At 44.2% G+C, this 15967-nt stretch overlaps 1 protein-coding gene and 1 long non-coding RNA gene across 3 annotated transcripts in view; one reads left to right on the top strand and one right to left on the bottom strand.

The window, feature by feature from the left end:
- notch3 (notch receptor 3) overlaps nucleotides 1-15967 on the bottom strand; it is a 298038-nt gene that overhangs the window by 39661 nt on the left and 242410 nt on the right. For both annotated transcript variants that reach the window (XM_069927329.1, XM_069927328.1), the window contains exons 11-18: nucleotides 14033-14266; nucleotides 13717-13827; nucleotides 10168-10360; nucleotides 8993-9138; nucleotides 7031-7144; nucleotides 6049-6168; nucleotides 5299-5451; nucleotides 1060-1288 (exon numbers count right to left, since the gene is read on the bottom strand). In XM_069927329.1, coding sequence (XP_069783430.1) covers nucleotides 1060-1288; nucleotides 5299-5451; nucleotides 6049-6168; nucleotides 7031-7144; nucleotides 8993-9138; nucleotides 10168-10360; nucleotides 13717-13827; nucleotides 14033-14266 — 1300 coding nt within the window. The remainder of the gene's footprint in view (nucleotides 1-1059; nucleotides 1289-5298; nucleotides 5452-6048; nucleotides 6169-7030; nucleotides 7145-8992; nucleotides 9139-10167; nucleotides 10361-13716; nucleotides 13828-14032; nucleotides 14267-15967) is intronic.
- LOC138758427 (uncharacterized) lies at nucleotides 1986-4934 on the top strand. Its single transcript, XR_011354280.1, has 3 exons — nucleotides 1986-2234; nucleotides 3497-3919; nucleotides 4371-4934. It is a non-coding gene; the product is annotated as an uncharacterized lncRNA (long non-coding RNA).

The following is a 15967-nucleotide window of genomic DNA, read 5'->3' as shown; positions in this document are numbered from 1 at the left end:
ATTGCGGACCTGCTCTCCCAGAATTCAATGCGGCAGAGAAAGGGCTGTATTCCTGGCTTCATGCACGGAGCATTCATGGAGGGGTTTCTTTGCTGCATGAAATTCTGGGAAGTCAGGCCCGCCATTGCGTTTTCCACGGTCTTTATAAATTGTGGTCTATAGCACTACCAACTTTCCTATGCTGTTTAAAAATTGTCCGCTATTGCTATTTCCTCTCTCTCCCCTCTCACACCCCCCCCCCCCCACCTCCGCTGACACTTTCTCATGGCAAAGTTTATACCTTCATTTTAATCTTTTCTTCCTTCACATTCTTGTATTTATGCAAAAACTTGGGTCATTTCAATCCCACAATCGAATTACTCATTTCACACTTGCCCGATCGCAACACCGGGCATCTTCCGACGCCGAGGATTGTACTAGGGGCCGAGGCCTTCAATCTCCGGTGTCAGATGACACCATAGGCTATACATAGCATCTGGCAACGCGGTTAGGTTAGGTAAGGGGTCTGAGTTTTTATCCTTTACTATTTTCTTCTTCCCTTTCTATTTTTGCATTATTAGAGTTTTTTTAGTTATATACCATTTAGAATATAAATTATGGATATGATTTACAATTTATGTATGTTAGTGATATACGGAATATATTTAGATTGTATAAATGTCCATATTATTTTATTGAATTGTACTTTTTTGTTTGTATGTTCTTCATTAAAATCAATAAAAATATTTTTAAAAGAAAAAAAAATGACTAAATGGTAAACTCCAGAACCAGATACAAGAATTTTTCAGGGACAGCTGACCATGTGACTATGGAGGCTACGGGTGCACAGGAGGGGGCAGGATTGGCGGAGATGGCAGGATCCACGGATGCTTGAGCTCCCTTTTGCTCCCCTTTCTCACCTTGACACTTTTGTGTGCCTTTACGCAGCTAACAAAGCTCCCGTATTTTGCATGCTTGACCATAAACGAATGCTGAATCCCCCCGTTTTGAGAGGATTAAAGAGAAGTCTGCCCAACAGCTCGTGCTTCAGTAGGGAGGGGACACGTGGACCTCGCTCACCTTTCCGTGCAGTCCTGAATGTTGTTCTCGCAGTGCAGTCCGTTGAAACCAGCCTTGCAAGTGCACGTGTAGCTGTTGACGTAGTCCGTGCAGGTGCCTCCGTTGCGGCACGGACCGCTCTCGCACTCGTTCACCTCGTCGGCACACTGGGCACCCGTGAAGCCTGGCAGGCAGTCACAAACAAAGGAGTTGACAGCGTCCAGGCAGGAGCCTCCGTTCACACAGGGATCTGACAAGAAGAAACAATCATCAATGCTTGAACTTCCTCTCCCGGAAGCACTTCAACGGTGGATGTCACGATGGCCCCCGTTGGCCATCTCTGTACACAGCAACAACGGGGTAAGCAAAGGGGTGAAAGATTAACGGGAATTCAGAGTTGGGAGTTGCAATCAGATTAGGGATGGTTTTGTGCAATGGCACTGTAGCCATTCTCCTGTTTCCCATCTGTATTCATGCTACGGCACGGTTAGCGCAACGTTGTCACAGCGCCAGCGATCAGGTCCGGGGTTCAAATCTGGCACTGTTTGTAAGGAGTTTATACGTCTTCCCGGAGTCTGCATGGGTTTTCCCCAGATTGGCACTGGATTTTGGATGGAAGCTAATCTAGAACTTGGGAATCATGGAGTGACGTGAAACAACCATCTCACCGTGACGTCTTTGAAGTATAACAAAATCTCTAACAAAATGCAAGCCAGACAAAACAAACCAAAGATAAGTCATCGAAGGATACAAACGTGATGAGGACAAGCAGGATTTGTGGTAAACAAGCAAAGATCAATGTACTGAAGAGTGTTTCAATGTTTTGTGCAACTCTGTGGTAAACACAGAGGATGACTACATAATTGGTCATAGACCGTGGTTACAACATTACTGGAGAGGCAGGGAGGTTGCAAAAGCAAAGTATCACAGATGTTGGAAATCTGAATCGAAAACAGAAACACTGGGAATATTGGGCAGGTCAGGTAACCAGAGTGGAAAGAAAAACACGGATCAGTTTGTTTGGATCTGGACTGTTGTCCAAACTTGCTTTCCTGTTCTGATAATGGAGGCAAGTTGTGGAAGTGAAAGGGCAGTTCAACAAAGTGTCGGATAAAGGAAACAAATCCAATCCTTTTCAAATGGACAGACAGTAAAGCTGAATAATCTGACATCCTTGGGTGGTGCCGAACTAACAGGTACTCTGGACTATGGGGTGTTATTCCAATTAACGTGTAACTGTTACAGCGCCAGTGATTGGGACCGGGGTTCGAATCCCATGCTGTCTGTAAGGAGTTTGTATGCACTCCCTGTGTCTGCATGGAGTTTTCCCAGGGTCTCCGGCTTCTTCCCACCCTACAAAATGTTCTGGGGGGGAGGTTCTAGATCAATTGGGTGTGATTGGGCGTCATGGCTCGTCAGCCAAAAGGGCCTGTTAACCGTGCTGTGTGTCTACGTTTAAAAATTTAATGCGAAATAAGTGGGTGCTGAGGGCTTCTTGATCATGTCAGAGATTTGGGTCTGGAGCTCAGGTTGCCAATAGTTGGACTGAAGTCTGTATGGCTACAGAGGCTGCGGGAGCACTGGAGGCAGGGTGGGGGGATGGGGAACTCTCTTTCTGACTGTAAGGGACCCTGGACAATTTCTGCTGATGGTGAATGTTTGTCTGCCTATGGTAAACTGAAGGAAATTTTGTATAATATTACTTTTTCTGTTGAATTATACGACAATAAAAGAATCTTGTCTTGTAATACGCAAGCACACTCTTTAAATTTTTGAGATACACCACGGTAACAGGCCATTATGACCCATGAGTCCATGGAGCCCAAATACCCCAATTAACCCTCAACCCACGGACATTTTTGGAGGGTGGGGTGAAACCAGAGCACACGGAGGAAACCCACGAAGGTCAGGGGGAGAACATACAAACTCCTTACAGACAGCAGTGTAATGGTGATGCACTCAAACTGTGCTGCCCTTATTTCACTGATTTTTAAACCTGTGGGTTCAAAGGGAACTGAACGTTTACAAGCACCATGGAGCCCACTCGACACATGGTATTCGGACCCACTCCCGCCATAGGGCGGCCCCCTCACTCCATTCACATCAATTTCAGCCACATACCCAGTCCACGGTACCAGCTCCAACCCCTGGTTCTGGCTGAACGCTCCCTTCCACACCAGGCCCCAGACTAATGAGCGAGCTAAACGCCAAAACGGAAGCATTTGTAACAATGAATCACACTGGTTCACACACTAGAGTGGTGCGTTGCAGTTTAGGAAGACCTTAGAAAGAGTTAGAAGAGATTCACTAAAATAATTCCAACAACTGAGTTGCATGGATTGACTGGGAGAACAGAGGCGATCAATCTTGCCACAGTTCAGCTCTGTTTAAAACCAAGAAGGGTTTAGAAAAATGTAGAGAGGAAGTCTTCACTAAACATCTCCTCACTTGTCAACAGCAACTGCATTTCCTAAGAAGTTTGAAGCAGGCAAGGGTACCAGCCACCTTTATGTCAACCTTCTGCAGAACCTCTATTGAGAGCGTCCTGGCCGGCTGCATCACAGTGCAGTACAGTTACTGCAGAGAAATGGACCAGAACTCAATTCACAGGACAATAAAAGCAGCAGAGAGGATCACTGGAGTTTCCCTTCCACCTCCATCGATGTGATCTAACGGGATCGTTGTCTGATGAGGGTGTGCAAAATTATTGAGCACTCCCACCACCCTGCAGACAGGATCTTCCAGCTGCTCCCGTCGGGGAAGAGATACAGGAGTATCAGAGCCAGAACCACCAGGCTGAGGAACAGCTTCTTCCCACAGGCAGTGAGAATGCTGAATGACCAAAGGAACTGCTCACACTGACCATCCAAGACTCTCATATGTAAGAAACAAAAATCTATTTATTTATTTGTATAGATGAAATACTTGTCCCGTATATGCATTGTTTGTCTGCATGTGTGTGATGTCTGGTTGTGTGTCTGCATGTTTTGCACCGAGGACCAGAGAATGCTGTTTTGTTGGGTTTTACTTGTGCAATCAGTTGACAATAAACTTGACAATAAATCTTATTAGACATTTCCCAATCCAGGCAACATCCTGGTAAATCTCCTCTGCCTCCTCTCCATAGTTTTCACATCCTTCCTATAATGAGGTGACCAGAACCGAACACAATAATCCAAGAGATTTGTAGAGTTGGAACATGACTCTTGAACTCAGTCCCCCTATGAATGAAGCCTTGCATCCCATCGGCCTTCTCAACTAATGAAAAACATTAAAGAACTAGCAATGAATTAATCTATTACAACTAAACCACCTGCTTTTTTTTACTCTAGGTTATGCCCTCATTAAATGAACAGGATGTTCTTCTTCCAGCGACCCTCCCTTGCACAGCTTTGCATAGCACATACGTCTCCACCACTGGATTGAGTGCTGAGCCCCGCAGAGAGTGTGATGTCACACGTGGCGGGACCCTCGTTCTGGCTCACCTTTGACCTCCACTATTCAGCTCCTGGAGAGGAGCCAAAGAGGCCATCCTCGGGAACCGCAGAGCGAGCTAGGCTTGTGCCCTGCGTCAATGAACCCACTTCAGAAGTGAAGAGCCTTTCCTTGAAAGCTGGCAGCCGAAGAAGTCTCTGTTACCATCAGGAAAGACGTAGCCACAGACTTTCCCCACCAGATTCAGAAACAGCTGCTCTCCCTCCACCATCAGAATCCTCAACCACAAGCTCAATCGTTTAAGGATTCTTACTTTTAAACTTTATTGCTTTTTTTTACCCCTCTCTGTATTGCAGTCAGTTTGTTTATATTATTTGTTACATGTGTACAGTTTTTTCCACTACCAATAAATGATAATTCTGCCTGGAAAAAGAATTCTGCAGGAAAAAAAATCCGAGGGTTGCATGTGATGTCATGTATGTACTCTAGACAGCAAATCTGAAGATGAACTTGGAGGGGTGGGGGGAGGGAGAGGGAGAGAGAGAGAGAGAGAGAGAGAGAGAGAGAGAGAGAGAGAGAGAGAGAGAGAGAGATTTCCAGGTCAGGGGTGAGGGTACACAGAATTTCTTGTAGGGCTGGAAGAGGTTACATAAGATAAACAAGAACTGAGCAATAAGATTGATTATCTAGCGAGAGATAAGGCCTCTTTCTTGCTTAGATTCAGGAGTCAACTGAAAAAAAACTAGAAGCCAAGCTTATAAGAAAGCTTTAATTTTGCTCTCGAGCATAAAACACTGACTGTCAAAATCTCAAAGAAGCACTCACTTGGGTTACAGTCATTGATGTCAGTCTCACAGTTGTGGCCTGCAAAGCCCGGCCCACACGCACAAACATAGCTTCCCAGTGTGTTAGTGCAAGTGCCTCGATTCTTGCAAGGGTTGATTGCACACTCATCAATGTCCACTTGACAGGTCTGACCTGAGGGCATAGGTATGTGCATGAGGGGTGGGGGAGAGGAGAGAGAGAAAGAGAAACCATAAAAGCAACAGCAAAAGCTCAGAGATCATGATCAAAATTATTAATAAAAATGCTGGAGGAACTCAGCAGGTCACACAGCCCCCATAGGAGGAAAAGGTATATAACGATATTTTGGGTCTGAGCCCTTCTTTGTGTTAAGAACCCGCTTCAGAATTGAAGAGGGTTTCCCTGAAATCTGGGCAGTCTCACTCCATCAGACATCAAGAGACCAGATTCTGTCATCAAGGGCCCTCACCACCCAGGCCATGCCCTCTTCTCACCGCTACCATCAACAGCTTCTTCCCCTCCGCCACCAGATTTCTGAACAGACAATGAACCCCAGACACCACCTCACTCCCTTTTCTTTGCATTTTTAAAAAAAAAATCATGTATTTATGGAATTTCTCGACACGCGTTCCTGACAATAAAACCGATTCGGATTTCTTCCAGCATTTCTATTTTACTATAATCAGTCTTCAGACCTTTGAGTCTCCCTCCAAAATTGTTATCCTCCTTCCCCCTTGTCGGGGAAGAAGGGGGACTTCTGTGTCCGTTTACCTTGCCATCCTTCCGCACAGGTGCAGACAAAGTTCTCGTAGTCAGGAGTATGGTCACAAAAACCGCCGTTGTCACATGGGTTGGGGGAACAAGGAGCCAACACCTTCTCGCAGTTTTCTCCTGCCGACAAGAGAAAGAAGATGCGGGAGGACGTGACTCGTTTGTAGCGTTCGAACTGGAAAGCCCGTGGGGAGTGGGAACCTGCTGGTTTGGCTGCTGCACAGAATTAGCACAGACTCAATGGGCCGCATAGCCTCACTCCATGCTCTAACATCTCTATGATTTTGTAACAGATCAAACTCAAAAAAAAAAGCTGTTGCTTTCTGTCTGTGTCATTTCTAGTTGGAATTCCCCTTTAATCTAGATGTTGTTTTCTTGACGCAAATCTTAATTACCCGCGCTACTCTGAAAGCATTCCAGCACATGGATGAATGGATGGAATGGGGACTCAAATTAATTATTAACAGAAAGTATTCCTATAGAACAACCTGCAAGCAAAACATTTTGCATGTTCATCTATTTTACCCCTTGCAGCATTTGATCTCTGCAGGTCATTTGCATCTTTCAGTTATTTATTGATGAAAATAATGTTAAAATCAAAATTGTTGCCAGGAATAACTAGTGAGAAAAATGAGGGCTCCCAAGACTAGACCGTTGTATTTCAAATGCATGGACAGAGTAGATGGAGAAAGGTTGTTTCCCATAGTGGGAGAGTCTGAGACATGTGGGCACAACTTCAGGATTGAAAGGGCATCCACTTAGAACGAGTCGGAGGAATTTCTTCAGCCAGAGGGTGGTGAATCTGTGGAATTTGAGGCCTGGTCATGGGGTGAGATTGATAGGTTCTTGATTAGCCAGCTTATCTAAGGTTATAGGGAGAAGCCGGGCAGTGGCACTAAGTAGGAAAATGGATCAGCTCATGACTGAATGGTGAGGCGGACTCCTTGGGCTGAATAGCCTGTTTCTGCACCTAAGGTCTTACCCGTGTATGGGAGCTCACACTGGCAGGAATAGCTAGCGATTCCATCCACGCAGACTGCCTTGTTTAAGCATGGGTTTGAGGCACAATCATTGATATTGACTTGGCAGTGCTGCCCTGCGTAAATAAATAAAATTGCATGTTTTTCAATTTTGCATGGTCTACATTTTAATCAAAGAGATGGCCACATTCAGGCTAGGTGTGCTATAAGGTGACACATAACATTCAGTAACAAGATCAAGTATCTGGGTCCTTCAAATTAAAAAAAACAAAATGAGAATTATTCCTTGTGCTGGAATGTATTAGGAACTGACAGGCTCTACGAAGGGACATGAAAACACATTCAATGGCAACTTGAAAAGGGAATTTCAACCTTACAGGCAAGGTGACACAGCGGCAAACCAGCGAGGGGCTCAGCAGCTGAAGGAGCCGCACTGGCTGCAGGCTGTTGGAGACCGGCTCATGGAAGTCAGGTATGGGAACCAGGATCAAGAGGGAAAGTGGGGCTCTCGAAGGGCCTCTGATCGTATCGGAGATTTGGACCTGGAGCTCAGGTTGGCAATGGTTTGAACAAGAGTCCGAAGGTGCAGAGGCTGCGGGAGGTCTGGAGATTAATCCACAGATCCTCAGTTCTCTGAAGGGACTCTCAACTGCTTCTCTTTTTCCTTTTGTTAAGGGCACCAGACAATACTCATGGCTACTCTTTCTTTGCCTTATGCCAGACAAGTTGAGGTATATTTCTTTAACCAGAGGATAGTAAATCTGTGGAATTCATTGCCATGGAGGCCCAGGATATTTAAGGCAGAGATTGATAGGTGTGGTGGGACCACTGTACAGGTGCCTAACCTTTTATCTGGGATCGTCGGGATCGGACATCTGTTGTTGCTTGGAATCTTCTAGAGTTTGGAATTATTTTGATTTCCGTTCCTTTAAGCCTGCCCGAGTCACACTGTTGTCTGTCCCCCTGCCTTGCCCACTTGAGTAGCACTGCCATCTCTCCCACCTCACCCCGCCCGAGTTGTGCTGCCGTCTTGCTCCCCCTCACCTGCCTGAGTCACATTGTCGTCTCTCCCCTCCTCGTTCGCTCAAGTTGCATTGCCATCTCCCCCCCTCATTCGCTTGAGTCATGTTGCCGTCTCTCCCCCCTCACCTGCTGCCATCTCGCTTCCCCGCCAGCTTGAGTCATGATGCTGTCTCTCCCCCCCCCACCTGAGTAGCACTGCCACTCTCTCCCTCATCTGCCCGAGTCGCATTGCCATCTCCCCCCTCGCCCGCTGCTGTCTCGCTCCCCCTCGCCTGCCCAAGTCACACTGTTGTCTCTCCCCTTCGCCCGCCTGAGTCGCGTTGCCGTCTCGCTCCCCCTCACCTGCCCGAGTCAGTTAGGTAACTTCTAGTCTTTAGGTTCTTGATTAGCCAGCGTAGCAAAGGTTATGGGGAGAAAGCCGGGCAGTGGGGCTTAGTGGGAAAATTAATCAGCTTGTGATTAAATGGTGGGGCAGACTCGATGGGCTAAATGGCCTTTTTCTGCTCCTATGTCTTAAGGTGTATCCCAGTGGTTTTCAAGCCTTTTCTTTCCACTCACCTACCACTTGAAGTAATTCCTATGCCATTTGTGCTGTGATTAGTAAGGGATTGCTTCAGGTGGTAGGTGAGTGGGAAGGGAAGGTTGAGAATCACTGCTCTAGACCCAATTGTTTCTGAAATATTTTGCTTGAGAAAAATTGCCACTGGCCCATTTCCTTTGGAGTAATGAAACCGTGCACATAACGAGTCAATTAGGTACATTTTCAACCTTTTTCTTTCCTCCCACATACCACCTTAAATAATCCCTTACTAAACACAGAGCACCTATGACATAGCAATTACTTAAGGTGGTATGTGAGTGGAAAGAAAAAGGTTGAGAACCACTGGTCTAATGCAAATGAAAGGTTCTGATAAAGTTAAAGAAAATCTTTCTCTACGCACCTCGAAAGCCCTCTTTGCATTTACAAAGATAACCATTCACCAGATCAGAACAGCTTCCTCCATTCTTGCAGGGGTTGGAGTTACACTCATCCTTGTCGATGTCACAGTTCATTCCGGTCCATCCTGCCTCACAGTCGCACTTGTATCTAGAAGTTAAATTGTAGCAAGCAATTTAGCCGAATACAAAAATAATGGGAACATGTTGAGGTGAATCCTGAGAGGAACGGAGTCAGGGAAGGAATGGAAAGAGGAGACAGGGAATGTGATAAAGAGAGGAGTGAAAGGAGAAGAGCACGAGGTAGCCCGAGAAAAAGAGGCAGCTTGAGAAAGCAGGAGCGTGCGAGAGAGGGAAGCAGTGCAAGTGATGGACCATGAGATAGGGGAAAGAGAGAGAGACAAGGAGGCAACATCAGAGGGGGAGAGGGAAGGGGGTGAGTTTGAGGAGGTGGAACACGAGAAAAGTGCGAGAAAGACAGTGTGAGAAAAAAGTGGCCACTGGAAAAAGTCCGGCATCGAGAAAGAGCAATGAAGGAGAATGACAGGGAACATGAGAGAGAAAGATGGCACATCGAAGAGGAAGAGAGAGAAAGCAACCGGGAGGGGAGAGAAAAATATGGAATGGGACAAAAAGAGTAGAGACAAAAGAATGAAAGAAAATATTACTAAAACAGAGAGAAAGAGGTGAGATTGAAAGGGAAGAGAAGGGAAAGGTAAGGAGGTACACATCAAAGGTGAGATTCTTCATTGGATCAGAAGTAGGAGAGAGAAAGGCTTAATGGCCGGAACAGGAGAAACCTGCTCTGAATAGCTGACAGAGATGTGATCTTGTGATCTCTGGTTCCCTTTCTGGAGACCACAGGATTGACGCCACCAGCCATTAACGAATACGAACCCTTAAGGAGAAACTTTAACTAAGCTCATTCATCAGGCAACTGATGGGATCCATGGAACGCCGGTTTTTCCCAACTTGATCTTCCAGCATTCCCAATGGAAACGCAGTGTTTAACCAGCGCTCAACCCAATCCCATGGGATTCTTGACTGGAAGCCAATTTCTCCAGGATGGACGCTGCACCTCTCGGAGGGAGGGAGAACTGGGCTGGGCTGGGCGCATAGACCAGGGGAAAGGAGCACACCAAAAGGCAAGTCGCTGGCACTTCATCGCTTGCTGCCTCACCCGTTGACATCATCGTGACATGATCCATGCACGCAGGGGCTGCTGCTGCATTCATCCACCTCAGAATAACACAGGGGATCGTGATAACCCTCCGGGCACAGGCAAGAGAAGCTGTCCTCGCCGTCGATGCACGTGCCGCCATTCTGGCAAGGACTTGACGCGCACTCATCGATTTCGACGTTGCACTGCGGGCCTGGATGAAGGGAGGGACATTTTTACAAGCTTAGAGAGTTCTACAATCCAACAGCATTCTACTAGACAGCAGATGACAAGAATGAATGAGTATTTACTGTTGAGGATACCTGTGTATCCCTGGAGAAAGAGCACTCAGTGCTCATGGGCCATCTGGAGGGGACTCCGGGAACGGTTGGCTCCCCAAGGGTTAGACGGTATCAACAGAAATAATTGTTCCAATTTGTACCTTATTCTTTGCGTGAATAGTCTGAACTGTAGTCTAATCCAGTGCTTGTAACTATTGTTTTTTGTTTTTTTTTTAATTTTTATTTTTCACACCATAAATCACATTAGCCATGATACACACTTTTTCCTTTTCACACATATACAATGACATTTTCTCCCCCCCCCACTCCCTCCTCCCAACCCACCCCCCCCCCCACCCATCCATTTAAGGTATACAATCTAGGATATATTAAACCAGTCAGACAATGTTGTCACTCAACAAAAAAAATACACCAGAAATTCTACTGAGTCCATTCTTTTCTTTCCTTCTCCTTCCATCAACTTAGGTAATGATTGTCCCCGGTAGGTTTTCGCTATTGTATTTAATGTAAGGCTCCCATATTTGTTCAAATATTTCAATATTATTTCTTAAACTATATGTTATTTTTTCTAATGGAATACATTTATTCATTTCTATATACCATTGTTGTATTTTCAAATTATCTTCCAATTTCCAGGTTGACATAATACATTTTTTTGCTACGGCTAGAGCTATCTTAAATCTTTTTTGTGCATCCTCCAAATCAATTCCAAATTCTTTGTTTTTTATGTTACTTAGGAGAAAGATCTCTGGATTCTTTGGTATATTGTTTTCTGTTATTTTATTTAATATCTGGTTGAGATCTTCCCAAAAATTTTCTACTTTCTCACATGTCCAGATTGCATGAATTGTTATTCCCATTTCTTTTTTACATCAAAAACATCTATCAGATACTGTTGGGTCCCATTTATTTAACTTTTGTGGTGTAATGTATAGTCTGTGTATCCAGTTATATTGTATCATACGTAGCCTCGTATTTATTGTATTTCTCATCGTTCCAGAACATAATTTCTCCCATGTTTCCTTTTTTATCTTTATATTTAAATCTTGTTCCCATTTTTGCTTAGTTTTACCATTTGTTTCCTCATTCTCCTTTTCTTGCAGTTTAATATACATATTTGTTATAAATCTTTTGATTATCATTGTATCTGTAATCACATATTCAAGGTTACTTGCCTCTGGCAAACTCAAACTGCTTCCTAATTTATCCTTCAAGTAGGATCTCAATTGGTAATATGCCAGCGCTGTATCTCCAGTTATATTGCACTTATCTTTCATTTGTTCAAAGGATAAGAATCTATTTCCTGAAAAACAATTTTCTATTCTTTTAATCCCTTTTTTTTCCCATTCTCTAAAGGAAAGGTTATCTATTGTAAAAGGGAGTAACTTGTTTTGCGTCAATATTAGTTTTGGTAATTGATAATTTGTTTTATTTCTTTCTACATGAATCTTCTTCCAAATATTGAGGAGATGATGTAATACTGGAGAACTTCTATGTTGTACCAATTTTTCATCCCATTTATATAATATGTGTTCAGGTATCTTTTCCCCTATTTTATCTAATTCTAATCTCGTCCAGTCTGGTTTTTCCCTTGTTTGATAAAAATCTGATAGGTATCTTAATTGTGCGGCTCTATAATAATTTTTAAAGTTTGGCAGTTGTAAGCCTCCTTGTTTATACCATTCTGTTAATTTATCTAGTGCTATCCTCGGTTTCCCCACCTCCATAAAAATTTCCTTATTATTTTCTTTAACTCCTTGAAGAATTTTTCTGTCAGTTGTATTGGCAATGCCTGAAATAAGTATAATATCCTTGGAAAAATGTTCATTTTAATACAGTTTATCCTTCCTATTAGTGTTAGTGGTAAATCTTTCCAATGCTCTAAATCGTCCTGTAATTTTTTCATTAGTGGATAATAATTGAGTTTATATAGTTGGCCGAGATTTTTGTTTATTTGTACACCTAGGTATCTTATTGCCTGCATTTGCCATCTAAATGGAGATTCCTTCTTAAATTTGGTTGAAGAATAATAAAGGGGATGGTATTGATTTACCCCCTGTACAGGCCAAAAGAGAGGTAATTGTCATATTCAATACATGGATGCAAGGAATCTTGCTTTCCAAAGCTTTACAGATGCATAAAACACACTAACAAATTTTAAGTATAGTTCAAAGGTCACGAAGAGTAAAAAAAATTATGAAAAGAAGGTAAATAATAAATACTCAGTTGGCTGAGTGCAAATATAATGAGTTGTGTCAACAGTGCAGACAGGTCTGTTATGGTTTCAGTGATACAGGGACACTGCACTATGTTTCCTACGCACTATTATTTAAATGGCAAGCAATTGCAGCATGCTGTTGTCCAGAAGGACCTGGGGGTGCATGTGCATGAATTGCAAAAGGTTGGTTTGCAGGTGCATCAGTCTAACAAGAAGGCAAATGGAACGTTGCCCTCTATTGTGAGAGGAAATTAATTTAGGAGCAGGGAAGTTGTGCTGCAACTGTACAAGGTACCAGTGAGCCTGCATCTGAAGTAGTGCAGTTCAGGTCTCCTGATTTGGGGATGGATGAACTGACTTTGGAGGCAGTCCAGAGGAGGTTTACCAGGTTGATTCCGGAGATGTAGGGTTTAGCCTATGAGGAGAGACTGAATCGTCTGGGCCTGTACTCGCTGGGATTTAGAAGAGTGAGAGGGGATCTTTTAGAAACTTATAAAATTATGAAAGGCATAGATAAGTAGAGGTAGGTAAGTTGTTTCCATTGGTGGCGGAGACTAGAACTAGCAGACATAGCCTCAGGATTCGGAGTAGCAGATTTAGGCCGGAGATGAGGAGGAACTGCTTTTCGTAGAGAATGGTGAATCTGTGGAATTTGTTGGTCAGTGAAGGCTATGTAAGACAAGGTTGGATGGATTTTTACATAAAAGGGGAATTAAGGGATATAGGGAAAAAGTGGGTTGGTAGAGATGAGCCGATCGTCAGATCAGCCATGATCTCGTTGAAAGGTGAGCTGACTCGACGGGCCGGATGGCCGACTCCTGGTCCTGTTTCTTATGTTACAAATAAAAAGTAAACACACATGGTTGGAAAAACTCAGCTGGTCCAACACTGTACTTTATGTATCCAAGATAAAGATGCATAAACAATATTTTGGGCTTGAGCCCTTCAACCAGCGTTGAGAATTATTTCTTATGTTCTCCTGTGTGATGTAACACATGGTTAACGATACAGATCAGACCTTCATGGAGCAGATTGCCCTGTGATACACACCCATAAAGCCTTGTTTGCAAATGCAGTCGTAGTGGTTGATGCCATCCCGGCAGATCCCATAATCACAGGGTTGGCTGGCACAGTCGTCATGGTTGATCTCACAGTTGACCCCTGCAGTTAATGGTACAAACTGAATAGAATCATGAAGGGTACAGAAAAAGGGTATTGAGTGGTACTAATGAAAGGTCTTTAATATGAAACATTAACTCTGCTTCTTTTTACACAGATGGTGCCAGACCCATAATTTTGCAATCTTCGCAAGTACAGAAGGGGCTTAATCCCCCATTTTACAGCTGTGGCAATCTATTCTTCCTACCTGAAGTCCCGAGCTGGCAGTGACAACTGTACTTGTTCACCAGGTCAATGCATTTCCCAGAGTTCTGGCAGGGGTTGCTGTGACATTCGTTGACCTGGTTTTCACAGCGGTAGCCAGTGTACCCCGCCTCACATTGGCAATTGAAGCTGGCAATGCCATCGCTGCAGGTACCATGGTGGCAGGGGTCAGGGCTGCAGTCGTCAATGTTCCTCTCACACACTTTCCCCTCGAATCCTGCAGAGGAGTGGGAAATTAAACAAAACAATCCAGCTTAAGATTCAGATTTATTGTCAGAGTTCATGCATAACACCACATACAACCCTGAGATTCTTTTTCCTGTGAGCAAGGCAGAATTACCAATAAGTATTGGTAGTGCAAAAAAAACCGTACATAATGTACACATGTAAACAAATAAAAAATAAACAAACTGACTACAAGACAAAGAGAAAACAAAAAAGTGGAAAAGTAAATGTCCTAAAATGAGTTCATGATTGAGTTTGTCGTTGAAGAGTCTGATGGAGGAGGGGTTGCAGCACCTGGAGGTGCGAGTCTTGTGGCGCCGATACCTCTTTCCTGATGGCGGCAGCAAGAACAGAGCGTGTGCTGGGTAGTGTGGATCCTTGATGATTGCTGCTGCTCTCCGATGGCAGTGTTCCCTAGAGATGTTTTTGATAGTGGAGAGTGTTGTGCCTGTGATATCCTGGGCTACGTCCACTACCTTTTGCAGGGCTTTATGTTCAGAGGTATTGCTGTCCCCAAACCAGACAATGATGCAGCCAGTCAGAACACCAGCTGCATCTTGGAAGGGGAATAGCCTTGCTTCCAATGCAATCATAAAAAAGGCTCACCAACAGCTGTACTTTGTAAGGAGTTTGAGGAGATTCAGTACGGTATGGAGGTGCCAATGCACAAGAGAGGATACAAGAGAGGATACAAATAACCTCCCAAGGATGTTGGGAAACATAGAGACTAAAGCAAGGGAGGAACTGAAAGAAATCAGTATCTCTAAGGACATGGTCTTGGGGAAATTGATGGGATTGAAGGCAGATAAATCCCAAGGGCCTGATAATCTACATCCTAGGGTACTTAAGGAAGTGGCCATTCAGATAGCAGATGCTTTAAGAATTATTTTCCAGAACTCGATAGACTCAGGATCAGTACCCATGGATTGGAGGGTAGCTAATGTTACCCCACTATTTAAAAAGTGGGGTAGAGAAAAAGCGGGGAATTATAGGCCCGTGAGCCTTACATCAGTAGTGGGCAAAATGATGGAATCCATTATTAAGGATGTAATAGCGGAGCATATGATTAGCAGAGAAGGGATCGGACGGAGTCAACATGGATTTACAAATCGTGCTTGACAAATCTATTAGAATTCTTTGAGATGGCGACTGGTAAAATAGATGGGGGAGAGCCAATGGATGTGGTGTACCTGGACTTCCAAAAGCCCTTCGATAAGGTCCCGCATAAACGACTGGCTTCCAAAATCAAGGCTCATGGGATTGGGGGCAAAGTTTTGATGTGGATTGAGAACTGGCTGGCAGGTAGAAGACAGAGAGTTCGGATAAATGGCTCATTTTCTGAGTGGCAGGCGGTGACCAGTGGGGTGCCACAGGGATCTGTACTGGGACCCCAGCTGTTCACAATTTACATTAATGATGAGGGGATTGGATGTAATATCTCCAAATTTGCAGATGACACTAAGCTAGGAGGGGTTGTGTGCATGGAAGAGGGGGTCAGGAAGCTCCAATGTGATTTGGATAAATTGAGGGACTGGGCAGATATATGGCAAATGCACTACAATGTGGATAAATGTGAGGTTATCCACTTTGGTAATACAAACCGGAGGGCAGATTACTATTTGAATGGCAATAGATTAAGAGATGGGGAAGTGCAGAGAGACCTAGGGGTACTTGTACACCAGTCTCTGAAGGC

This window comes from Narcine bancroftii, chromosome 3 (assembly GCF_036971445.1).
Source record: "Narcine bancroftii isolate sNarBan1 chromosome 3, sNarBan1.hap1, whole genome shotgun sequence".
NCBI classification, from domain to species: Eukaryota; Metazoa; Chordata; class Chondrichthyes; order Torpediniformes; family Narcinidae; genus Narcine; species Narcine bancroftii.
The sequence above is the reverse complement of the archived record's forward strand: the minus strand, read 5'-3'. Positions and strand labels throughout refer to the sequence as shown.